This window comes from Vipera ursinii, assembly GCF_947247035.1.
Source record: "Vipera ursinii genome assembly, chromosome: 6".
Classification (NCBI taxonomy): Eukaryota; Metazoa; Chordata; class Lepidosauria; order Squamata; family Viperidae; genus Vipera; species Vipera ursinii.
This window is the reverse complement of record NC_139515.1, coordinates 62,007,142-62,034,570: the sequence shown is the minus strand read 5'-3', so window position 1 is coordinate 62,034,570 and position 27,429 is coordinate 62,007,142. Positions and strand designations below refer to the sequence as shown.

Genomic DNA, 27,429 nt, shown 5'->3' with positions numbered 1-27,429 from the left:
AGATTTTGTTTAGCTTAAAATAAACCTTTAAAATTGAAAAACGCAACACTTTTGCTTAATGCAGTGGGATTTTATGCATGTCCAATGAGGAACCAGATACCAAGTAAATGGATCAAAAGATGAACATCAAGGAACTGTATAGATTCCCCCATGTTTATAGATATATATACCTTTTGTTATAGGTACAACTTTAACCTCAGAGTTGAAATTATGGAACAGATGTCATTTGTGATATCTTGGGTGAAATTTAAGAGCCATAGAAAAATCCCAATAAAAATAAAGTGTAGCAATTCTGTGATTATATCTAGAGTAAAAACACATTGCAACAGAAAAGAAAATTAATCTTCAACACTTATATCCCTTATGCATAGGGCTGGTAAGACATTAAGGAGCTGCAGAAACGCTAGTTAAACTCAAAATTATGTTTACATTTTGTAGAAGTTTGAAAAAATGAGTCAAACCAAAGAAATTATCTTCCAAATTCTCCTATGCCAAATCCAAGGCCTCATTTCATTAACTGTAGAAAACATACGTTTCAACTTCAATAAGCAAAAATCACACCAAATTTAATATTGTTAAAAAGGAGGTACTCCTTAGCACCATCTTTCTCAATGTTTATATTATAGAGAAGTCCTCTCTGCAGCAATTTTTCATACATAAGCCTCAGACACAATAATAGCCGGAATGGGACAAATATGCCTTGTAGGTTTTTCTTTTTTGAGACAGGAAATTTCAAATTTCATAACATGCAAGGCTAAAATATGCATAAGGAAATTAGTTTCCCAGCCAATACTACTTTTTAAAAAGAAAATCAGCAATGTGTACCAAGACCATTTTTGTGGGCAGAATTTGGATGATAAACTCTAAAGCTAACCTGCATTAAGAAAAACATCACAATGGAGATGGGGTTGGGAAAGGGAAGAGACAGAAAAAATGAGAAAGGGATGCAAATCTTGACTGACAACCACTAAATGAAGTGGCTTCATTTGCGTGAAGGAGGAGGGGGTGGTGGTGGTGGTGGATACTGGTAGTTGGCAGTCTGCCCCATATAGCCCATCACACTGGTGCCAGGAGGCTGAGGAAACTGTTGTGACATGAGAGGCTGTGGCTGCTGGCCTGAACGGCCGATCCCTGCATATTGCTGCTGTTGATTGGTGCTTTGTGAGTTTCTTCCAGCACTGGCAGTGCTGGCTCCCGCATACCCAGCAGCACTATATTCTGCCCCATAACCACTTGTTCCATAAGCTGCAGTTCCATAGGCTCCCTGGGCATAACCATATTGGCCTTGCTGTGCCCCAAATGCAGAAGTTGCATTTCCATAAGTACCACCATAGGCTTTGTTGGCTCCATTGGCAAAACTGTCACTGCGATCACGGTCTCGGAAATTACTTGAGTCTCTTCGGCCATCCTTAACTCCCCGGAGCCTTCGCTCACACTCCTCCTGGTACATCAAATTAGGATTGTTGGATGAATTGCTTGTGCGGTAACGAGAACGACCACCTGGTAACATATACATACATACAGACCTGAATTTAGTAATTTCTACTGAATATTTTCAATGCAAAAACTAGACGTGTTTACTAGTTCATCACAAAGGCCTCATGTAACTTAACAGGGTTTTTCTTTACTATTTTGATAATACACATTTTACTCTTAAAAACACAGGCAAAAGATTGAAAGTCATTTTTACTTCACAGTTAACAAAAGCTGCCATTTCCTATTCCTATCAAATGCCTAGTTTGTCAGTCTTATTCTGGCATGATAGAGTGAGTAGAATGGGCTATTACTGGCTACAAAAAAATTAGTTGTGAAATTTATTATTTATCTTTAGTTTTTGCTATAATTTTAAATCAGATTATCCAAGAACAGATAAAAAATATATAATAGCAGCCACAATAGGCAAGCTAACCTGACGCGCAAGAAGTTTTGGGTGCAAATATATTGATTAGTTAAACTGTAGATTTATTCACACTAAAGGTAAAGTGTAAAGGACTCCCTGCAGATTTTACTCCGCTAGTGGTTGCTGACTATAAGGGTGAGGTGCTCATCTCCCTTTCAAGGGCCGTTGAGTCAGTACTATCCAAAGACATTTCCGAGGTTGTGTAGCCAGCATGACATCATGGAGTGCTGTTATTCACATTACTGCAAGGACGAAACTCTTTTATGACTAGCCTGCAGGAGGTATGACACAAACAGTATTCTAATTTTGTTCTCCCAGCATGTTTAAAATGTCCAAAGTTCTAAAGGCATCATTCCAGAGAAATACCATATAATTTGGATTTCCAGTTATATCCTTTGATAATACATGAAATATTCCTGACGCATAATATGCAGATGTTGGGCTGTAGAAACATCTCCCCAAAACAAAAAGCTTAGATGAGGTGAGATATACAGAAAATTGTTTGTTTTAAGAAATGATTTAGCCTCTTAACAAATTTAATGAAGTGTTATCACGTGCTGGGAAACCAAACACAGCTTAAAGACACAGGAAAAGTCAAAATACTCCCAATCTCTTACCTCCTCCTCCACCACCACCTCTGTGGTCCACAAGCTGCATCAGTTTTGGATTGATGGCTTGATTGGCTTCTTCTAGAACTTTTATTAACTCTCTAGCCTGTTTCAGATTTCCTGGTGTGAAGAATGTGTAGGCAGTGCCTTTGTTGGTACTACGGGCAGTACGGCCAATTCTATGCACATAATCCTCTGAACTGTTTGGATAGTCGTAGTTTATCACAAACTTCACATCTTCCACATCTTGTAAGGCAATCAAAGCACAGTGAGGAATTGAGGAGAGCAGTGGAGGAAGAATGTGCCAACAGAAGGTGGGGAGCACAAATGCAAGTGACAGTAACAAGAGAAAAGAAAAAAGTTAGTATTTGTAAAATACAAAGACAGTATAGACTCTTCCTAACAGAGCAAAAGGCTAAACTGAGATAATTGTGCACAAAAAGGAGTTTGTGATGAGAAAGCAAATATTAAGTCAAAGCAGTTCATAATTCCTCTCAAATTCATCCATCTTTTGCTGCATGCATGTCACAAACATACACACATACGCACACACACACACACAAATTGTCATCTTTGAAACCTTGTCTTATATAATTCAGGCAATTTTGCTCCACAACAGCATTTCAAAATGGTACAAATGTGCTGTTTTTATTACAAATGCAGCAAATCAGAGTGAGTAAGAGAGAGAACTGCTGAATACTTAAAACTCTGTTAGGAGAAGTCTAGAAAAACTAGCAACACAAGATCACTTACCTTCAGGTTATCACAAGGGATAGGACACAAACCTTTTCCAAAAAGGTTTAAAAATAATTATTAATATATTTTCCCCTCTTCCTGATATCCAAAAGATATCTCAAGATAGCCAGTTTGGGTAAATAGATAATTAGCTTATTTTAATCTTCCTTACAAAAATACACACTAACATTTGATCACATCACCACGTTCATTTTAGTGAAAATTTTAGCATATTGTTTACAGTGTAACCTGAACAAAGAGAACCCAGATGCAAACATTTAAAGTCATAAATATCTGAGTTTTCAGAAATGAGGACAGAAAAACAAGTAAATGTTAGTGTACTGTTTTGATAAAAAAAACTGACAAAGCAGTTACATTAAAAATTAACAACCCATTAAAATCTGCATTTTACAGAGAATATTCCAAATATATCCAAGATAAAACACAGATTGACTTTTCTTTTAAAAAAATGAGAAACATTCCCTGTTTTGTTACCAGACCGATGCACACTCCCTCCTCCTGTGGGAAATCGCTGCAGCCGATCCCGTCTCTTTGCCTTTTATTTTTGGCGGCCTCCTTTCGAAAACTCCGCCCTCTGACACGGGACCACTGGAGCGCGGGGAGCATGCATCAAGGGTCCATGGCAGCGAGAAGTCCCCACACACGCTCGCTCTGTGAACTGGCTTAGATGCTTCTCTGTAGCCTATTTGGCCGTCAAGCGCCTGAGAACCTGGGTTCACGTAAACGTTTCAGGTCCTCCAACACTTTTTGTCCCTTCATAGGGCTTAAAGGGGCCAAAATTGAAGATGCAAAAAATTACATCCAACAGGTCAGGCTGCATCTATTGCCCAGACTGCATCAATTTCAAATAAAGGGAAAGGGGTGGGAGGGAGAGCAAAAATGAAAGTGGGTTGTAGTAGTGGCAAAGGGATGTTATGTCTGTTTCTTATTACAGCAAGGGGGGGCTCCTCAATCTTTCCCGACTCCAAAGTCCTGAATCACACCAAAAAGTGAGAAGGCAGATTTCACAGGGGGCAGCGCGAGTCTCCAACTAGGGTCCTTGGTGCAAAGGGCTTGTATTAGATAAGGACAGGACAGCACACCGTGTGCACTCACATCTTCATAGCTAGAGCTTCACTGGAGTCTGACAGAGAGCAGATTGGGGACCTCAATCAATCCCATTATGTACATCCATTAGCAAAATGGTCATAATGAATACCAGAGAGCATTTGCTTATTAGGAAATACAGACATTGTCAACAATGAAGGTATTGGGAAATGGATTTTGCCAAGAAATCCACGAAAGGACAACAAGGAGGGGAAAGAGGAGAAGGCGGGGCTAGTTTTCACCTTCGAATGGCAGTTATGACATCCATATTATATGGCTGGTGACCCAGGGAGAGAACATGCAGTTATAATGCAGGTTTCTTACTATCTTACTATCTTGCACTGGTGTAAAATTCATCATAGTGTTTCTTCCACAGAATTTGTTCATTCTAAGAAGGAATATGACTACCTGGGGATGCTTATCCACTGAGATGCCCCCCAAAGGAATGTCTGATTGTTAATTGGGAGGGGCAGAAACTAGCAAACTCGACCATCTAGAAAGCTGCTTCGACCACCAATGTAGATATGTCCCCAGACCTGCACTGAGTGATCGGCAGCTGATATCAAAGTTTCTGTTAAAGAAAACAAACAAAAAGAAATTTAATGATTTGACTTTAACAGAGTGAAGCGTAACCAAATTTTTAATGCACAGTGCAGAGGGAAATCTTCTGCCCTGGGGGTGATTCACAAACAAGCCATTATGGGGGACTCAACTTACCTGGAAGGAGCTTTCTGAGAGCAATGTTCATTTGAGTAGAAGGAAAAACCCTGGTGACTCAGCCAAAAAGCGCGCGCCCCTGTTCTATGTTTTAGGTAGAAGCCTTCACTTTCCAGGAACTTGGAGGAATTCGTCCAGAGATTTGCCAGTCAGATATTATATTTTTTTTATGAAGTAGCAAACTCTGGGCCCCAAAACAAGCCAAGATGTTATTAGTAACAAGAAACAGACTCTGAAACCTTTTCCCCACAGCCTCAGTCAAGTGGAGAAGGCAGAACGGGGAGACTGTTTTCTTCCAATAGTATCGAAATGAGTTGTTTTGGGGAAATATATGAGAAGGGCTGATTTAAGTGTCTAGGCAAGATGCACAAAGAAGCTACCAGCACACAGCAAGCCTGTTTAAAAAACAAAATGTTGCCAACCAAAATATTGTCCTTTTTTAATAAAAAAATAACTGGCCTCACCCCTTCTCCTAACAGGGCCAAGTTCTACCTGCATAGGTCCAGACATGACCCCAGAAGACAGAGACTGAAACCACATGAACTAGAGGAGCACTGGGATAATTTGGGAGATGGCATGGGAGAATGAATTTTCTGTGAGGAAAAGACTAGCAACTTATTTGTCATTTTTCAGAAATGCTAACAAGCAGCTGTCTTTTAAGCATTTTCAAGAATCAGCGTTTAAATGATCCTATATTTAAAGTACATCTGAAATATTTGAGAGATTACTTTTAATAAAAGATTGATCGAGCCTGCTGAACTCAACATTAACTGAAGACCTTTTAGGAATGTCTTCTCCAAAGTTTTTCAAGTATCTACAACACCATTTAAATCTACTTTCTGATTGTACTAGAGGTAGAGATTTGAACATTAAATGTAAAGAGCAGTGGAATTGTTTGCTTAAACATCCAGATGAAAGCACTGAAACACTTGACTGATTTTCATTATAATCCTCCCCTTAAGAGTTTTTACTACAACTTCAACAATCCAACTGAGGAAGAAAAGTGAAAAAGAATATGTGTAAAAAAGCAAAATATGCTCACACATATAAATCTATGTCCTGTGATACTGAAGTGGGGCTGTTAAAAATAATGTGCAGTTACATTAGTAATGCATTTGGGCAAAAAAGGATTGTTAAAGCGATGCTTGTTCTACCATCTGGTAATTCTGAATAACAACGTAATGAATACAGTTCAGTCCTAGCCACCCAGCCACAAAGCTGGAATTAAAGAAGATGGGGTATAGTGGAAAAATTGGGTTGAGTAATTGGACGTCTCTTCTCCCCATTGGCGATCGATTAGTCATGCCTAGGCCTTGCTGCAGACCAAAGCCTGTTCATTAGGAGCAGGAAGAGATTTTGAATATGAAAGAAAAAAAAGATCAATGTTAAAAAGGCATTTCATATATGAGATAAAGTCACGCTTTCAAATTCTTTGGGGGAAAAATTGTCAATCTAAAAAAATAATAGGCAGGAAGCCCATGTGTACAAACCTAGCCCACGAGATGCAACATCTGTGGCAATGAGGATAGGAGCCTTTCCAGAGCGAAATTCTGAAAGAAAAGGAACAATCTTGATGTAAATCTCTAGTTCATAAAAACACATTATGCAATAAAAATGTACATAGATGGACTAAACAGTTGGTTGAATAAAACAGAGCATTCTCTAAGTAAATGAAACTATTTTTTTTCTACAACTCACCATTAAGCACCCAATCTCGTTCAGGTTGACTCTTGTCTCCATGAATACACATAGCTGGCCAACTGTAAGGAAGAGTTTTAAGTATGTTCAGCTACCACATATTTCAAAATATGAACCTTTTTACAAATTAATGATATAAATGAATATAAATATTTTATAACCTCAATTTTTACATTTGGGGATCTGTTAAATCTAAAGGTGTCTCATATAATTCATTTTTGACAGCTGCATTGTCATTTCTGTAATTCTGGGTGTTAAGGCTATTCAATTAGGATAAATTCTGAATACAAAATTTGCCCAGGCTATTCAGAATCTATTAAACCGAGAACTACTAAACCAAGTGTTTACTGTAATTTTCAGGAATTCTAAAGGAAGACTTTTTGGTTTGGAATGTACAAAATTTTGATTTAGAAATCAGAACAAAAAGCCAAGAAACTACTTTTCAAAACAATACCATGCTTCTGAAGCAAGGGATGCCCTTTTCATACACTGAAACAGCTTTTTCTATATGAAATCAGAAATCTGTATTTTTACTTTCTTTGCACTGGAGGTATTTTTTTAATCAATTCAAATAATCAAACCAAGTATTTGATTCCAATAATGCCTGATTCCCACCAGTACTAGCATAATATGCAACTAAACAGAGGCTAATGTAAGTGCAGAACACTTTTGGGGACAGAGTATTTTAAATGATTACATCTGAGAGTAATATCAAAAATGTTTGGGAATCATGGCATGTTCTGTCCTTTGCTTATAATCAAATTATCATTTGCAATAATTCAGAAATAAGTTTCTATTTTTCACTTTTAAATGTTATTTTTTGCATAAGTTCAGATCCCCTCAAATTAATTATACTAAACTGATACTATTTGTTCCCCCCAAGTTAGAACAGCAACTGGGACTGGAATTTCCATCTCTAAACTATGCAGTTGTAAAGAGCGACATCATGTGATTGCATTGCTTAGCAACAACCCAGCAGTCCTAGTTTCCATTTGTTAAGCAAGGATACACCCCAATCCAAGCTATTGCCAGCTTGATAACTCCTAATCTTGGCAAGATAAGGGACTGCCTACTCAACTCTCCTCCCCATCTTTGCCCTTTTAGCCACCCTGCACAACAGCACTCCTCGGTGGTGTTAGCATTATTGGGGCTGAAGCGGAAACCCAGGACTTCAGCAGTCTCAGTGAGCCACCACTGCATCTGGACCTTTACTTTAGCCCCTGGACCACCACTCCTGTGTGCCATTGTGCAGGGTGGCCAAAAGGGCAACAGATGGGGGAGGGGGAGATAAGCAGCTATGGGAATTGCAGTGCTCCTGCAGTTGTAAAAATGGATTACCTGGCAAGTGCCTGAATTTTGATCATGTGACTGCAGGGACAATGCAACAGCCATAACATCAGGGACCAGATGTAAGTACCATTCATTCACTGCTACCATAACTTGTCGCTGAAAGAATCATTATGTAAGGACTATCTTATTTTCTTTTTATCATTTATACAGGCAGTCCTCGAGTTATGAGTGTAATGGAGCCTGCCCATTCCACTCGTAACTCGAAAACTCGTAGAGTGAATCTCGTACCTCGAATGAGATCACTCCCTTGCTCATTTTTAAGTGAACATGAGGTATCTCAGGGTGGGGAAGAGGGACTAGTGATGGAACAGGCCCCCAAGGCCTCCCCCACCCACCAAGATACCCCATGTTTTCCCTTCCCATCATGCCGCAGCGGACTCACCTGGAAAAGTTCCATCTCCTCTCTACCGCGGTTCCTGCTGTCGCCCGGATCTGAGGCCAGAGGACGCTTCCACAGCCCCCCCCCCCCCCCCCGTGCCCTGATCCAAGCTCTGGAGGCGTTTTCCAGGCGGCTGCCTGATTCGGGCTCCAGGAGTTTTCTAGGCTGCCACCCGGATCTGAAGATGGGAAATGCTTCCGTGCCCTCCTGTGGCCCGATCCGGGTGTTGGAGGCCTTTTTCAGGTTGCTGCCACGCGGAAACAGGGAGCCAGAGGGCTATGTAAGCATCCCCCAGCCTCACATCCGGGCAGCAGCGGCCTGGAAAATGCCTCTGTAGCCTGGATTGGGCCGCAGAAGCGTTCCCCGGCCTCAATCCAGGTGGCAGCGGCCTGGATTGATCCAGACATGGATCGGGCAGCGTGGCGGGAGGGGGAAGCATTTGCAGGCCTCAGATCTGGGCTGCAGCAGCCTGGAAAAGGCCTTTGGAGCCCCAATCCAGCCTCCGGAGGCACATGGAACCATCCCCCAGCTTCGGTTCCGTTCTCTGTTGCAGAGAACAGAGGCCTAAAATAGCATGAGATCTCGTGTGATCTTGCGTTACTTTAGGCCTCCATTCTCTGTGAACACACTGAAAGCCTGGAGCAGCCAAGGAAGCGAAGGATCTCAATCTTTGCAGGGTAAGTATTGAAGGCCTGGTGCCTGTGGAGACCCAAGGCAGGCGGGGCTGGGGAGGGAGGGAATAACCAGGGTGAATGTTGCAGGGCCACTGTGGTCGCTCATAAGGGCGAACGACTGCCGTGGTACTGCAATATTCGTAATTTCAGGACTTGCTTGTAGTAAGCACTAGGGGGTGCTCAAACTTTGAATGAGCGTTAAGTGAATGCTCATAACTCGGGGATTACCCGTAGTTATCATAAGCGAGCTGCATTGGCTTCCGGTTGCCCTCCGGGTGAAATTCAAGGTGCTGGTTATCACCTATAAAGCCCTACATGGCCTGGGTCCGGGTTATTTGAGGGAACACCTGCTGCCGGCATCAAACGCCCTTCGCCCAGTGCGCTCTCACAGGGAGGGTCTGCTCAGGGTTCCGCCGGTGAGAGATTGCCGGCGGGTGACACCCAGGGATAGGGCCTTCTCAGTGGGAGCGCCTGCCCTCTGGAACCAGCTGCCGGTAGAGTTGAGGACTGCTCCCGACCTCCGATCATTCCGCCGGGGCCTGAAGACCTGGCTCTTTGAGCTCTCGGGCCCAGGCTGAGGAGAAAATTTTAACTGGGGTTTTAATGTACAGGGTGATTTAATGCTTTTTAATTGGTTTTAACTTTTGTATGTTTTGATTTTTAATTTCCTGTAAACCGCCCTGAGTCCTCAGGGAAAGGGCGGTATACAAATGCAAATATTATTATTATTATTTAAATGACCTATGGCATTTTAACTTTTCAAGTAATCAGTCTCATCTATTCTTTCATAGGATTTAATTATAATTCACTAAAATCTCTTTACTATAACATGGTGAAGGATGCAAAACTAATCTGTCTTTCCCAATTTAACACTGTTAAAATGTGAATCAAATCTTACCCATCTCTACGCATTCTTCGTGTTAGGTCATCACATCGCCGTTTTGTTTCCACAAAGATAATAGTCTTATTTTCCTTTTCAGCCATAATTTCTTCCATCAGCTGTATTAATCTTTTAAACAAACACAAACAGTATACTGTTTCATTCTTTTTCTGTATATCCCATTTTATGCACCCCTCTACAATTAATGAATTACTGTAATTGGCTACAATGTGAAAAGGGTGAATCAAAGCTTCTTTCCCCCCATCCTTTGACAGAAAAAAAATTAAGGAATTTAGGGGTGTGGTTTGAACTACTTCTAAAATGTCAAAGCAGATAGCACTGACTTAATGGTGTTTTTAGGGAGGCTTTTAAATACAATTAAGATAAAAAAGACAGAATAAAAATATTTAAAAAATTATAAAACTTGGTCCGTTTGTGTAACTAAACCATCACAGCTCATATAAAAACGCTAAACTTAAAAAGACATTGATTCTATAGCTAGTCCTTGACTTATCATCATTTAATGATTGTTTAAAGTGTAGCTATTCATAGTGGCCTTAGGAAGAGTACTTCCAGTCATCATAAAAAGTCTCTCACACAGTCTGTGGTCACGACTGCGATCTTGGTGCCTGACAACCTGTTTGCACTTATCAAGGTTATCAAACACCCCACAATGATATGATGGCTACTTGCAATCTTCTCTACTGGCCTTCCAAGAAAAGTCAATGGGCAATACAGTGGGGAAGGCTGCAAGCCTAAATTTTGGGTGTTGGCTGACAAAGTAGTCTATTAAGGGGAACTGAACTCCTCTGGCAGGATGGAAAAATAGACCGCAGATCCCAAAAATCCAAGCTGCCTGTCAAAGCAGTTCCCTTCCACTCACAAGGAAAACTAAACTGGGCAGGCAGCTCTTTTAGTCCATCTGCTTAACAACCCAAGAATTACTTAATGACCACAACCTGGAGTGTTGAGATTATGGTTGTTGAGGAAAAGTCACATGGGCACCCTGCTTAATGACCACTTCGCTCAACAACTAACATTCCAGTCCTAATTGTAGTCATAAGTCAAGGACTACTTGGAATAGAGATAAAATCTGAAGTTAATATAAGAGCATCCATACTTATGATCCTTTTCGCTCTCCATGCACACATCCACTATCTGCAGGATATTATGATTGGCACTCAGCTCTAAGTTCCCCACGTTGATCTGGACATAATCATGCAAGAAGTCCTCAGCCAGCTGGCGCACCTCCTTTGGCCAAGTGGCACTCCACATGAGTGTTTGTCTGTCAGGCTGAAAAAAGAAATGTGTTATTATCCTGAAAGTGATCTTTAAACAAGATTGCAAGAAGAAACCTAAACTATATTAAGAAATACTGACCCGTATCTGATCAACAATTTTACGAATCTGAGGTTCAAAACCCATATCCAGCATTCTATCAGCTTCATCCAGTACAAGATATGTACAGCGGCGAAGATTAGTTTTCCCTGCTTCCAGGAAATCAATCAGACGACCAGGTGTAGCAATACAAATTTCAACACCTTCCAAAGAGAGTTCAAAAAGTCAGACAATAATCTAACAGTCTCTTGCAGGGCTGTAGAAATACATGGACCATTTCATGAACATATTGTGCAACTTCAGTTTATACTACTAAACCGACTATAACAATTTTTTTTGTTTTTACAAATGCAATTTATTTAACAAAAATAAAACACCATTTTCCATATCCTGGCTCCTTTTAAAAAAAATATTAGTTTTTTTTTAAAAAAAAAAGACTCACTAGAGTTGGACATGCATGTTTTATACATACATATGCACACATATTCCCAAGCATTAGTCACATTAATAGTGATTTTAATAAAGGAAGTTAGACATCACAATTGCCCTATAATATATAAGTCCATCATAATTACCTCTTTCTAAGTCTCGAATTTGGGGACCTTTGGGTGCTCCTCCATATATACAGGTACTCTTCAATCTTGAACATTTACCATAATCATCAGCTACTTGTTGGACTTGTTGCGCCAGTTCTCGGGTAGGAGCTAAGACTAAACACTGGGAAGAAACCATCCATAACAGTGAGTGATATTCTTAAATTTTTCTGCTTAAAATTCAGAAGCAGAACTTACAAAATTGCCATCTCCAATTACATAAATAAGACCCATAACTGTAATATAATAGACAGCATGTAAGCACAAAAATCAATAACAACTCTACTCGAAACTGCCTTTAACGTCAATACTCAGTATTTAGCTTAACAGCTCTTAGGTCCTTGGTTAAGATTTGAACTGTTACGTTTTTACCAGTCCCAGACTGTGAATCAATTTGAAGGTTAAATCCTAAATCAGAGTTCCCCAACCTTTCCAGCTTGGCGGCCTGGAAGGGAGCAGCAGGGAAATGTCTGCACGTGTGGCCCTGCATGCATATGCACAAATGGGCGTGCACATGACAGTGTCGCCAGCGTGCATGTGCATACACATGTGGGTCACACGCACATATGGCACGCCCGTTGGCTTCCATATGCATTCAGAAACGGGCCACTGGCACCCATGTGATATTGGCGGTGGTGCTAGTGTCCCCGCGCATGCACAAATGGGGCCACTAATGCTTTCAGTGTTGCTACCGTGAGTGGGGTGGGGTTCGCCAGCTATTCCCCGGGCCCGGTACTGGGCTGCAGACCATAGGTTGGGGACCCCTGAATATAATAATAATAATAATAATAATAATAATAATAATAATACTCACAATTGGACCATCTCCCCTTTCCAAATATGGTTGGTGGTTTATATGAACAATTGCAGGTAGCAAATACTAAAAAAAGAAGAGAAGCATATTTCAGCTGTGACAGTTAATTAGTTGTTTTAAATCATTGTACATCCATTCTTATATTCTCAAGAAAACAGCAAGAAGACATTAGAAGTTAAACATAAAATTAAACAAGAAAGATCTGGATTAAGCATGGCAACAGTAAGCATATAATTTCAATTAAAATGCAGCTTATAGCTTCTTCCAGTTTAAATCTCAGAGGGATATACTAAAAACAGAATAGTAAGAGGAATAATGCACTAGTGTTCCAATAGGATAATTTTTATGCTCCTTGTTCCTGAACAAGCTGTATTGGTTAAATGTGATCATGTAAACATGCATTTATTTATCAGTAGTAGTCAATTAATGACTACAATTCAGACTAAATCCTTGGTTCCTGAGTGAACCAGAAGTTAAGCAAAACGCTGTGATCATTGCATTCAATGACTGTGATCCCAGCAGTCCCCACTGTAGTGATTAAGTGATCTCATGGAAATGGAATCGTTTTTCTTGACTATGGAGCTGCAGATTGGGGTTTTTTGAGCTTCCTGCCTGCAGTAGATGCAGTTTTTAAAATCCTTTTTCTCTGCCTCTGTGAGGCTCTCCACGGAGGCAGGGGGAGGGATTTGGGGCTCTGTGCAGGCTTGAATTTTGGCTGCAGAGGTTCAAGCAGACACAAGAGTTTCTTTCCCCATCTCTGCAGAAAACTTTTGAGGGGGATAAAAAGAAACGGATCCCAATCTCCGTGCCTGCCTAGAGCTTGGCTGCCAAAATCCAAGCATGCAGAGCCCCATATCCTTGTTTCACTGGAACTCTCTGCAGGGACAGGGAGAGGATTCCAAATTCCATGCCTGCTTAAATTTCAGGTGCAGAGTTCCAAGCAGGCACTGATCGACAGGGAGCTCTTAAAGCCGGTCCCCAGACATGAGAGTCCTCAAGTAGGGAGCAGCCGCAGCTTGCAACCTTCCCTGCCAGATTCCTCTCTGATCTTGCAAAAACAGGCTGCCAAAGCACCCATGATCATGTGACTGCAGGTGGTGGGGATAGTGGTGACATTTTGTGATGGCCAAAAGTGCTTTATAGGCCATAAAACACCTAATGTTGTCTTGAGCATTACCTATACATCAGAGGTAGTATCTGATCCTTTAGCCTAAAGAAACAAAAACTAAAAGGATGTCAACGCTGCTAACATCGAATGTTATTGCTTGACAAGAGATGAAGAAGTAGCCATTTCATATGTTAAACTTGTGTATTGCTTTAAAAGATTTAGTTTAAAGGGGGAATGAGTAGGATTGCACCTTCAAGGCCATCTCTCTAACTAAAGATGATAAGGCAACGGAAGGGAAACTGATTCTTTAAATTAATTGGAGAATATGATTAATGACAAAATTAGAAAGGTGGAGAATTGTGTTTTAATATATTGTGAAAGGGGTGGAGATTTCAGATTCCAGCTTCCTTCGAGCAAGCATTTGCCGGTGTATTAGGCTAATAAAGGACTTTTAAGGTAAACAATGCCTCAGAGTCATTTGAAAAACCCATACGTCGGAAACTTGACATCAAGCTGGAATCGGAATCTGAAATCTCCACCCCTTGCACAATATATTAAAACACAATTAGCTATGGCTAATACTGTAGCATATATAATAAATGTCATGAGCCATGTAAATATTCTCCTTATAGTACCATTTTTTTTCCAATTCATCCAGTATGGTACTATCATCATATACCGAGAAGTCTTGCATTCATGAGAAATGGATAAGTGCTCTCTCCATCACTAGAAAGCCTAAACAAACGTATGTGATGATACCTTCCATATCCAAACATTCCCAAGACTTTAGCTTCTCCTGTGTATATTTCAATGATCTAAAAGTAATTTACTACTCAAAAAGTATGTAAATAATTAAATTTTATATTATCATATGTGAAAATACCGTATTTTTCAGACCATAAGATGCACTTTTTCCCAAAAGTGTGGGGGGGAAACGAGGGTGCGTCTTATGGTCCGAAGGTGATCTGTATGGCCAGCCCCAACCTCCGCAAGTGGAAAGCAAGGGAGATTGCCAGGAGCGCGAATCGGCACGTGCTGAGAAACGCCAATCTCACGCTCCTGCAATCTCCCTCGCTCGGTTTCAGCTTCCCTTGCTACAAGAGAAAGCAGGCTGAAACGGAGCGAGGGAGATTGCCAGGAACGCGAATTGGCCGATCTCGCGCTGCTGCAATCTCCCTTGCTCCATTTCAGCCTGCTTTCTCTTGTAGCAAGGGAAGCTGAAACCGAACGAGGGAGATTGCAGGAGCGCGAGATCGGCCAATTCGCGTTCCTGTCAATATCCCTCGCTCCGTTTCAGCTTGCTTTCTGCAAGAGAAAGCCAGGCCGCAGGGCCGCCTCCACGGGTACTGCTCTAACGCGGAGAGGGAAGGACAAAGAGGGAGGAAAGGAAGGAAGGAAGGAAGGAAAAAAGGGACAATGGGAGAGGGAGGGAGAGAAATAGAGAGGGAGAAAGAAATAGGGAGAGAAATAGAGGGAGAGAGAGAAAGAGGGAGAGGGAAAGAGAGAGGGAGAGAAAGAAAGGGAGAGAGAAAAAAGGGAGAGACAAGGAGAAAAAAGAGGGAGGGAAATAGAGGGAGAGAGAAAAAGAGAAAAATAGGGAGAGAGAGAGGAGGAGAAAGAAAGGGAGGGAAATGGAGAGAAAGAGGGAGAAAGAGAGGGAAAGAGAAAATAGAGAGAGAAAGAGGGAGAGAGAGGAGAGAGAAAGAAAGAGGGAGGGGGGGAGAGAGAGGAGAGAGAGAAATTAAATTAGTAACATGATTGTTAAGTGAATCTGGTTTCCCCACTAACTTTGCTTGTCAGGTTGCAAAAGGCGATCACATGACCCTGGAACAATGTGACCATCATAAATATGAATCGATTGCCAAGCATCCGAATGTAAATCACATGACCCTGGGGATGCTGCAACGGTCATAAGTGTGAAAAATGGTCATGTCACTTTTTTCAGTGCCGTTGTAACTTTGAACAGTCACTAAGTGAATCATTGTAAGTCGAGGACTACCTGTATCATTTTTTTTCCTTTTTTTTGGGGGGGGGGGGTGTCAAGTTTTTGACACCTTGCTGGGCGACTGGTGGTACTCGGACATTGCCTTGTCCTAAAAGTGGTACAATGGATGAAAAGGTTGAAAAGCCCTGTTTTAGTATACAGGTACTATTTGGTTCAGAATATTTTTTTCTTGTTTTCCTGCTCTAAAAACTGGGTGCATCTTATGGTCAGGTACGTCTTATGGTCCAAAAAATACGGTACATGCAAATATGAGGCTTCATGCTTGCTTTATTTGTAGATATAACCTATATTTTTATAAAAAAATTATGATAATATAAAAATCTGGATAAATGAATGCAAACTAATTTCATATTAAGTCTTGATTTCATTTGGGATTGTTGATGATTTTTTGTACTGTCTTGCACTGTACAACTTTTCAGTTTAACTTTTGGTGGCTCAGCAATGTATCTGTGCAATTCCTGTCCCAATTGGTACTTTTCAGAATGCATTTAGTAGAGCTTGCTCTATTAAGGCAATACAAATTATAAAATAATCATATGATCACCATGTAAGTTATTAATTCCAAGTAGCAGAACTTAGGTAAAAATTACTTTTAAAACTAAGTTAAACAAAATAGTAGAAACATACATAGCCAATGATATTTATACCTGTATTTTTAAAAAAACAACTGGCCTGCTTATAGTAATAAACTAAATGTAGGCTGTACTTGATGAGACTATCTCATTCTCTCTTATCTTGTTTGTTAATGCTCCAGAGGATTCATTTGAAAAACAATCAAGAACTTAGCTTTTCTAGCAGATTAATGCATTTTTTTTCCTATCTCAATGCTTTCCTGTAAAAACCATTTTATAAACATTTTTAGAAATCACTCTTTTGGCAAAGTTCTGAAAACTGGCTGGCTAGTAGTAGGCAAGTAGCATTATCACTCCACATAGTGATACAGCCATGGGAGGCAAACAACAGCCACCAGCTGGCCACAAATTTCCATTTCTTTCTATAGCATAAAGTAATGGAACCCCAAGATGACTTGTTCCAAACTTTAAAAAATTACATTTTTCATTTTGTTGATGAATTACATTCTACCTAACAAAATACAATAAAAATACCTTTACAGATCAATAGACAAAAGAAAATTCAAAGAAACTGAAAAATACATACTGCCAATGTTTTCCCAGAGCCAGTCTGTGCAATGCCCACCATATCACGCCCACTAAGGGCCAAGGGAAAGCCCTGACACTGAATTGGAGTTGGTTCAGTAAAATGTTGGTCTATCAAGACATCCATCACATATTCTAAAAATTAATACAGATAAAAATATACAAATGAACAGCATGGTATCTATGTAGCTATGTAAGTAAAGCTTGTACTGAAATAAATTTAGATTATAGCATTAATTTCAAAAACTATTTCCCCAAAACTCTGTGTCATTAAGCTCAATTTTCCAGAGCTAAATACATCCAGCCAGATAATGCTATTTAAGCATACCGATTCATCTTCCAAAACTGTTGTTTTGGGCACAACAGAATACTCACGTGGAAAGTTACACTGATGAAAGGCAAATACGGGCTTGGGGCAGCCATCTGACCCTCTTATAGTAATCTCTTTCTTTCTTCTCAACTCTTCAACTTCATACTATTCAAGAGTGAAAATCGCAAGTAAAGTGTGAAAAACAGAATTTGTAGTTTCTCTTTATGAATATGAATTTTCATTTCTTTTACTTCAAGTAATTACTATCTCTTTGTATTCTCCATAAATAATGTAAAGTCTTGGTCTAGCAATTCTTTTGAGAGCTCTCCTTTTATTGACTTCATTTTCAGAAACTTATCAAAATGTACAATGAAATACAGATTGGAGTAAAAAATAAAATGAAAATATTCACTTCATGCATTTACTCACTGTAACTTCTAGCAAATATAACCTTGTATATGCAGATGAACACATATACACATTACTTTGTTTTCCTTCAAATCTGCCATCCAAAGGATTTTAAGTAAGTCTACAGCAAAAACTTTACACAAACTAGGTATATTTCAAGTACTCTTTGACATGAAAAGTGAATTACTGATTTCCAAAGTAATAAATTAATCAAGCATCTCAATTACCAACTAAAGATGGTTTAACTGTATTAATGTTTTGACCTGTATTAAATTAGTAGAGCAAATTGTTTTCTCTGCAGATGCATTCACTGAAGATGATGCATCTGATTGGAAATACTCTGATTTATACAGGTTTATACATTCTGAAATGGAAGAAACCAGTCCAAATTTAATGTTGTGTCCCAACTCAAAATGTCCTTTTTCCAACTATACCCATGTATTTTGAACTTGGAATACTTCTACTTTGGTCAAAACACCATCAGAAACTTTCCTGAAAGTTAGAAAATAGCAGCTAGAAAAAAAGGAAGACAGGAGATTCAGTTGAACAAAATCACTCCAAACTAACGGCAAATGAAATGTATTAAAACAAAATACAGAAAAGATGGACCAGAATAGGAATGTAGAACTAGGCTGCAAAAATTCCATTTGCAGTATTTCTGTTCTGCCACCTAGTGGCACCCAAATTTTTGCATCCTTTTACACCCCCAGATCATGTTGACAAAATGAATAAAGAATAAAAAATCTCATTACTATAACGGTGGTAATTCTAATCATTTTCATTGCTACAGCAATTGGAGATATTAAAACTGGAGTTTATAAGTAAGCAAGACAAAGGTGAAAGAAAAGGCAGAACTTACAGGAGTGAGTCTTGCTACTTCCGGATGTTCAACATAAAAGTTTTTCTCAAATTTGGGTAATTCATTCAAGTCCCACTTCTTCTTACGCAAACGCTCTCCTGGGTTTCCAAATTTTTTAGGAGGCAAAGGGCTACCAAACCTTAAAGGATTAGATAGAAATGATTACTTCATTTTCTCAAGTTGTTCAACCTGAAATAGCATTAATTTATGACGCGGTAGCTCAGTGGGTTAGGACGCCAAGCTTGTCGATCAGATGGTCAGCAGTTTGGCGGGTCGAATCCCGAGTGCCGTATATCAGATTGAGCGCCTGTTACTCGTCCCAGCTTCTGCCAACCTAGCAGTTCAAAAGCACATAAAAATGCAAGAAGAAAAATAGGGACCACTACGGTGGGAGGGTAACAGGGTTCTGTGCGCCTTTGGCGTCTAGTCATGCCGGCCACATGACCACAGAGACGTCCTTGGACAAACACTGGCTCTTCAGCTTTGAAACGGAGATGAGCACCGGCCCCTAGAGTTGGAAACGACTAGCACGCATGTGCGGGAGAACCTGTACCTTTATGAAGATTAAGTGTTATTAAATTATTTATGTTGAAAAACATCAATAGCAATGTTAATAAATGTTTATTCTACCGTATTTTCCGGCGTATAAGACAACTTTTTAACCTATGAAAATCACCTCAAAAGTTGGGGGGTCGTCTTATACGCCGAGTTGTCTTATACGCCGGAAAATACCTCTTGGATCTTTTCTCTTTTCTGCTGGGCGGCGGGATCGCTGGGTGAATGGAGGTAGGCGATGGCGACCCGTGGTAAAGCGGCTGACGGCGAACGGGTGATGGAAGGCAAACTCTCGTCAGCTTCTGGGGCGGCTACTGCAGCTGCCGCCGTTGCTCTCTCTAGGACTGGCCATGCTAACGCCTCCAATGCTGGCTGTCAGGTCCCTGACGAGAGAAGGGGCAGGCGGTCCGCAGAGGCGCCCCGCTCAACCGTAGGAAGGGAGCACCTTTGCTCCCGCCGAGGCACGGCCTGACCCGCGCCGACCAGAAGAATTGCTTGCCCGGTCACGGAGTGCGGAATTGAGAGCAGCAGCGCACCAGGCGAGAGAGCTCAGAGAAAAGAAGGCGAGGTGCCCCTTTGGCGTGAAAGGAGCAAAGCTGGGCCAATCACAGAGCAGGCGGATCAGGGAAACGTTACGGGAGGAAAGGGAGCTGGATTTAAAAGGCGTGGCAGGTGTGACGTGGGCGTGGAGACATTCCGTTAGAAATACCATAACAGAGGAGGCTCCGGGTGCTTTCCCGGATCGGAACGTGCGAACTGAGGGTGCCACTACAGTCCTCGCGTTTCCCAGGGTTGCCCGTCATGCCAGACATTCCCTATAGCCCGATTCTTTAGCTCCCCACGTTCCTTAATTTGAGCGAATTTTGTCGTTGCTCCGTGGAGAAACAATACGCAAATGCCGTTTATTTAACCGCGCAAAATTTGGGGGAAACCTTGGTATTTGGGAACGAAAAGGCTTAAGACTTTTCATTTCTGTTTTATGCATGGGCTGGGTGGGTCACGAAGTTCACCTCTTTTATTTTAGCAACATCGTGGCACTTATAAAAAAAGGGTACTAAAAGAGTTGTTAATATGCAGATTGTGAGCCAGGAAGTGAACTATTGAGTTTTTCCTTTCGCTTCTGCGTACCGTAAATATGCATAGAATCTGCATCTCCTCCTACTGGGGTGAATTCTCAATGAAGCACATTAGAACTACCGGTACTTTATAAAACTGGGATTCTTTACCTTTGCTATAAGGTAGGGTTCCTCAAAGTCTTCAGCTTATTGACTCCCAAACACTCCTGTGACACATTGCATACTACCGCTATCATCTTGGAGACAGGGAGGGCTGGGCAGGCAGGGAGGGAGAGCTGACCCACCCAATGCAAGCAGATTTTGTATGCAGGAAATACATTGCTTGTTGTGGTTGGCTGGTTGTTTTATACTGGGAATGGTGATTCTGAGGGAAGGTAGTCTGTCTGGTGAGCAGATACATGTGGTGGTGAATACAGTACAGCACAGCACCAGTATCTGTACCGGTTCATACAACTGGCTAACAGTCAAGGCCCCATCATGGCTCCACCAGTAAGAAGAAAGAAATATGAACTTAAAGTTGTAAACTTTGCCATAGAACATAATAACTGTGCTGCTGCAAGACAATATGGAGTTAACAGAAAAGATGGTTCGGGACTGGAAAGCAAATGAAAAAGCATTAAAGAGTATGCCAAGGGGTAAGTGTGCATTAAGAAGAGGCACTCCACATTGGCCAGAACTTGAAAAACATGTAATAGACATGGTGAATGAGCATCGCCAAAGCGGTTATATAGTGACACGAAATAAAATATGTTTGTTTGCACTTCAGTGGGCCAAATCTAACCCAGATCACAGCAAAAGATTTAAGGCCACTGTATCCTGTTGTACTAGATTCTTGGAAAGGCATAATCTGGTACTGAGGCAAAAGACAAAAATTTCACAAAAATTACCTGCAGATCTTGATGCCAAAGTAATTAGTTTCCATCGATACGTAATACAACAGCGCAATAAACATGGCTATGCGTTAAGTAGTATCGGAAATATGGATGAAACTCCAATGAGTTTTGATATGGTTGGAAATAAAACTGTCCATCCAAAAGGTGAAAAAACAATTTTAATTAAAACAACAGGACATGAGAAGTCCAATTTTACAGTGGTACTAGCATGCACAGCTGATGGCGCCAGACTGAAACCAATGATTATTTTTAAAAGAAAAACAATGCCGAAACTCAAGTTCCCTGTTGGTTGTTTTGTACATGTGAATGAAAAAGGCTGGATGGATGAAGAAGGGGTAAAGCTATGGCTTGATAATGTATGGAGCAGGCGACCAGGTGGACTTATTCAAAAACGTAGTCTACTGGTGTGGGATATGTTCAGGGCTCATTTAACTCCCAGCACCAAGCAAAGGCTGGCAAGAATGAACACAGATGCAGCAGTTATTCCTGCAGGATTGACATGGTTGGTACAGCCACTGGATGTGTGCCTAAATAATCCATTTAAAGATCACATTCAAGAACAGTGGAATGAGTGGATGGTTAGCGGCGAAAAGTCATTCACAAAAGGAGGAAACATGCGTGCTCCACAGTTGGATGTTTTGTGCAAGTTTGTCATAAAAGCCTGGAATGATATTGATGCAGAAACAGTAATCAAGTCTTTCAAGAAGTGTGGCATATCAAATTCATTAGATGGTATGTAGGACGACTACTTGTGGCAAGATGAAGAGGAAGCCAAAGCTGAGACCACACCATCTGATACGGAATTAGATCCATACGATGACTGCATTACAAGTGTATCACAAGATGTCATTGATGTACTAATGAAATCAGATGATGAACAGGAGGATTTTGAAGGCTTTTAAAGGGAAACTGTCACGCCAGCAAATCCTGTAAAAATAGCTTGGAGTTACGATGGGCGTTGCTGACTCGCCAGGGACTTGCCCTGCACTTGCTCTCTCTCTCTAGTTTGTTATCTTCCTCCTATCATCATCAGTTCCAGTTTGGTTGACAGCTTAGAAAACAAACAGCATGGCAGCTCCCATGGGTTTATTGTCTTATCCTTCCTTTCAGCTTTAGAGTGAATTAGGAAAAGTTTAATCCACTTGCACTGTTTTATGTTTACATGTTTGATGACACACAGCCTTATGCTTATAAGTGACAGTTTTCCTACTAAGCACCTGCATGTCATAAGCATTTGATAAAATTACCATATTAAAATCAAATCTGATGTTTTTAAATTTTTATTTGGTGAGCGTTGCAAGAGGGGTAGTCTTATACGGCGAGTATAGCCCAAACCCTATAATTTAACAGGAAAAGTAGGGGGTCGTCTTATACGCCGGAAAATACGGTATATAATATGCCAGATCTCCATTAAGCCATGCTTAATTTAGATCCTCTGAAATGAATGGGAAAAATCACTCATGGCTGAAAAATGATATTCATTTAACTGAATATGCATGATGAAGTCTAGATTCAATAAAATTTATATACAGTGTATGAGCAAAAAGTATCACAGAGTGTTTTGGAAAGTATTATTAAGAAGTGTTGAAAATATGTAAAATGTCACTATGTTGTTGTAAATGTTCAATTATATCCAAGATTACTCTCACATTCTCTTTAATTGCTTTTTGGGTAGAAAACCACACTGGCCTTCATGTGTATAATCTTGTAAAATTTCTCTCTTTCAGCTAAAACTGATGTAAACAATTTATGGTCCTTGGTAAGAATTTTTCCCCCCACATACGTTAACTCCTGTCCCTCCTTAGGTACCAAAGAGATGTAGGCACCTTTCCATGAATCAGGCATAAAATTTGCTTGTAAAATAAGAGTTCATTAAATCCTTCATCAGAGGTTTTATAGAATTCACTCGATAAACCATTGGGTCCCGGCACTTTATTATCTTAGCACTATTAATTGCTTCTGTTATTTCAAAGATTGTTATTGGATTGTTCAAATTTGCTTGTAGTTTTCCAATAGCTTAGGAAGATTTTGAGTCTATATATAATCAATATGTTTTAATGGAACTTCACGTTTCTTATATAAATTGGTGTAATAGTTCCAAAAGAATCTTTGAATATTTTTGTTATTCATTTTAGTCTTATTTCCTTCCTGAAATTTAATTATCATCCTCCTGTCTGTCTGCTTCTTTAATTTACATACCAAACATCTCCTTGGTTTATTTGCATGTTCAAAACAATGTTTTGTGTATTTCAGTTTCAATATCTGAAACAGTCAACAAGGAAATTTTTTGTTGCAAAAGTTTTAATTGGTTAAGTATATTTTAAATTGGTAATTTTTGAAGTTTTCTTTCCTTCAGTTTAATTTCATCTAGCATGTTTTGAATTTTTTATCCATTTTCTTCTTAGTTAATACATTATATAAAATATACTAGTATCACAGCTTTACTACAGTGACAAATAGGTTGCACTAATCTTCTTAGATGCAGAAAAAACTTTTGATAATTTGAACTGATAGTCAAAGGTAGTCAAAAACTGGATTTTGGAATGGGCTTTTTACAGATATTGAAGTCCATGAAATCCAGAAAGGAACAAGACAAGGGTGTACTTTATCCCTCTGAATTACAGTTTAAAAGGATTTTTTTATAAAATGATGACTGTTGGTATTTGACTCCAGATAGACTGGCGAAAATGAACAGAGGGATTTCCAATAAATGTTGGAAATGCAACTGAAATCCAAGTACATTCTATCACATGTGGTGGTCATGTTAAGTATGCTAAATCGTATTGGACAAATATATTGACAATGCAGAAACTATTTAAAATACAAATATTAATGAAACCTGAAGCTTTTCTTCTAAATATTATATACAAACCAATTAAAAACAGTTTAGGATGTTCTTTTTTTTTCATGATGACTGCTGGGAGAATTATATATTCCAGTGGTTGTCAACATGTGCTCCACGAACCCCTGGGAAGCTATGACATCATCACAAGGGGTCCATGAAAGCTTGAAGAAATTTTATAATTTATATTTTGAATTATGTCTTGGGGGTCCATGGCCATGTTTTGTGGCCACAAAAAGGGTCCATAGCAAAGAGAAGGTTGAGAACTACTGGTATATGCTAAGCATTGGAAGGAAAAAAGGAGAATGATTGCTGAAGAGTGGATTTTAAAATTATCTGAATTAGCAGAGATGGCACAATTAACTGCTCTGGTTAGAGACAATGGATTAAACAAGTGTATAAGAGACTGGAAGCTGTGGATTTTCTGCATGTTAAATACAATGACAGATGGTTAACAGAGGGATTTTAAAATTGATATTGGGTTGTTTCAATTGTTAGATAAATAGATTTCCACATTGGGGATATTTATTTATATAATATAGCATTTCTGTTAAATACAGCTGGAAAAGTTTGACTATTTGTAGACCAGTTTTGTAAGGGGAAGGAAATATATTACATTTTTTGATATATCTTTCAGCATTCAGCTGGGGTTGAATTTTTATGTTTAATGTTAGATATATTTTGAATTTGGGCTTTTCTTCTTTTTTATACACAAAGGTTTTCATTTGTTCTTAGCGTTGGATATTTGTTAATTGGTTGGGGTTTTTTGGTGGTTTTTTGCGCTTTTCTTTGCTTTGCATTTTATCTCTAGCAATAAAAGAATAAACATGTTTGAACATGACATTATTATGTATATGTAGTTCCATAACATTCTCCAATGGAAATTACAAAACAGGGCAAATGTTCAAAAGTTTTACATAAAAATATACAAAAAATGTAAGTCTTTAATCAATATTCTAAGAGTAACGAATTATTGAAAAAAATACATCAGAATGCAGTTTTAATTGCAACACCTAACATCAACAAAGCCATGTAGAAACCAAGTACAGGAAACCAAGCATTTTAACCAAAACAAAATCCACTATCTTCAATAACCACATTGGAATGTGGAAATGACCTTAGGGAAAAGGGGAAGAGGGAAGCAACCAGGCAAGAAAAGAAGGAGCTCCCATTTGGTTTAAGTTAGAGAGAAAGAAACTTAGAAAGGATCTGCCATAATAGATCAAGCAGTTAAAATGACAGCAGGGATGTTTTGTACTTTCAGAGTTGCAAGATTCTGTTAATGTAATCTTAAAATAGATTTAGCAAATCTAGTTGTGTTTCCTTTCTGATTTACCTAGGAGCCTGAGAGATAAGTTCCCATATATTGCTAAATACAATAAGTATATATTAATGAACACAGTTAAACTTGTATTTCTAATATATAGTAGTAACATACTTAAGTTATACTGTAGTGCTCACACAGCCTTGTTATTTCAGAAAAATATCAGGGTTTTTGGGTTCTTCATTTGAAGGCAGGAGAGATCTTTTTTCAACTACTTTGACCTTGACTTTTAAGCTGCTCACATTATTCTATTTATCTTACGAATAGATTACACCATGTAATAATTAATCAGTTTGACTCTTGCTTTTGTGAGTTACAGTGAAAGCACACCCTTCTTGTGCAAGCACTGAAGTATGCAATTAATGATTTCTGCATAAATATAATTAGTATTGCTTTAGTAGAGCACTTCCATTCAGTACGAGATGAATTTTAATTATCAGCCACACTATTATCAATAAACATATCCCATATTTTAAAGATTATGTTAAAGTTGGATAAAACTGCAATAATGGTACTACAGTTCCCTCAGAATCACCCACTACAATAAACATCTCTCAAAATAATCCAGGTAGCTTCTCATATGGTATGGAACTACCGTAATCCCTGGGACTGCCCAGTATCAATGATCCATAACTTCCTCCTAATTAAATACTAATCCAAAAATATGTTTACTTGGAAGTTTAACTTATTTTATCAGAACTGATAGGTATCTTGAGGTAAAATACAATGAGTATATCCTTTTAAGGGGAGTTTTTCACCCAAGGGTTCCAAACTTAGGATGCCACAATATTGGCATGGCTGCCGATTCTCCATCTGGCCTTTGGTTTAAATGAGCGGCGATTGTTGATTATAAGCATTGTATTGCATTTTTACGATTTTTGAAGTTACCCAACTCTTTGACTAGCACAGCAGATAAATTTTGTAAGCAGCCAGTATAGCAAATCGGATTAAAATACTTCTTATTTTTAGCTTATTATTCCAAAGCACCCACTCTGATTTTGGCAGTAAGTAATTATATTGGTCCTATTCACCAGGAAAGAAAGAAAAACAGGGTATGCGGGATCAGAAGAGAAGTTACTATATAGCCTTTGAAGGTTAGAGTCCCCGGTAAATCAACCATAGTAATGTTATGGAAGCCCTCTGCTCAAAGGAAAGAAAATGCAAAATCTGTCTGCGGGGCGCCTAGTCCTTCCAAAACCCAGCACTTCCTTCTCCGCCTCCTTCTTCTAGGCCGACATTAACCTGGCACCCAGTCAAACGGTCACCTCCTTATTGTGACGCCATCTTTCAACCACCCGCATAAAATTTTCTGGCAAAGCTTCCGTAATCTTAGAAATACAGGCAGAAAGAAAAGCAACGCAGAGCGTGAGCCTTTTGTTTTTTTCTTTACGACAAAAGATCCCGTTGTTAAAAGTGCTCTTTTCCCCACGACATAAAAGCCCAAACCTTACAAACTGGCAGCCCTCCTCCATTGCATCAGCTCTCCACACAGCCTAGCATTGTGCTGATTAATTGAAAAAGTCCCGGAGAGTTCCGAGGAACTTGCTCCCCAACTTCGACGTTTTCCCATTTCGACAAAATGGCAGAACCCCACCCCTCTTCTTGGTGCCATTCGATGCTTTAATAACTACGAGAAAGGCAGAAATTTAGCACGATCAGCCCTCAGGCAGCCCTGGCTGCCCCAGTATTTCTGCCTGCCACGCAGGAGAAACAGCACAAGAGGCGAGACTGGGTGGAGGGGGGTGGCAGAGATACGACAAACCCTTGAAAGAAGCCCGATTCCCTTTTCCTTACCCGCCACGATCGCGATCGCGGCCTCGGTCACCGAAGCCTCGCATTCTCCCAAGCAGAAAAAGGGGACCTCTGTGCGCGACTACGTGAAAGGTAGCGCTGAGAGACTCAACCGCGCCTACTCTGAACTTTCCTGCTGCTTTGTGGCTATAAAAAGAACTCCCGGGACTTAATTTTCCCAGCTAAACAGCCGACGGGTTTGGTTTTTCTGGAGCCTCTGAGAGCCGAGTCGCGTCAGGAACTGCTTGGCGCTCGTTAAAAAGCAAACCAGCCTTTCTTCTCCGGCCTCCAGACACAAAATGGCCGTC

General features: G+C 39.9%; 1 protein-coding gene across 1 annotated transcript; it reads right to left on the bottom strand.

Annotated features, from left to right (window-relative positions):
* Positions 1–139: 139 nt before the first annotated feature.
* DDX17 (DEAD-box helicase 17) lies at positions 140–27,429 on the bottom strand. The gene is made up of 13 exons (XM_083366487.1): positions 27,125–27,429; positions 18,641–18,779; positions 17,439–17,538; positions 17,065–17,198; positions 12,794–12,859; positions 11,962–12,103; positions 11,429–11,589; positions 11,169–11,341; positions 10,067–10,177; positions 6,766–6,827; positions 6,558–6,617; positions 2,518–2,754; positions 140–1,500 (listed from the first exon to the last, which is right to left on the bottom strand). The coding sequence occupies exons 1-13, from the start codon at positions 27,166–27,168 to the stop codon at positions 983–985; spliced, it is 1,947 nt and encodes a 648-aa protein (XP_083222613.1). The 5' UTR covers positions 27,169–27,429; the 3' UTR covers positions 140–982.

Excerpts from the sequence above, each read along its gene's own strand:
- DDX17 (XM_083366487.1), bottom strand. The coding sequence starts at position 27,168 with ATGCGAGGCTTCGGTGACCGAGGCCGCGATCGCGATCGTGGCGG. Across the intron at positions 10,178-11,168 it reads GAGAGCGAAAAGGATCATAA|ATTAATACAGCTGATGGAAG; the intron begins GTATGGATGCTC and ends TTTGTTTAAAAG. Across the intron at positions 2,755-6,557 it reads TGTTGCATCTCGTGGGCTAG|ATGTGGAAGATGTGAAGTTT; the intron begins GTTTGTACACAT and ends TTGCCTTACAAG.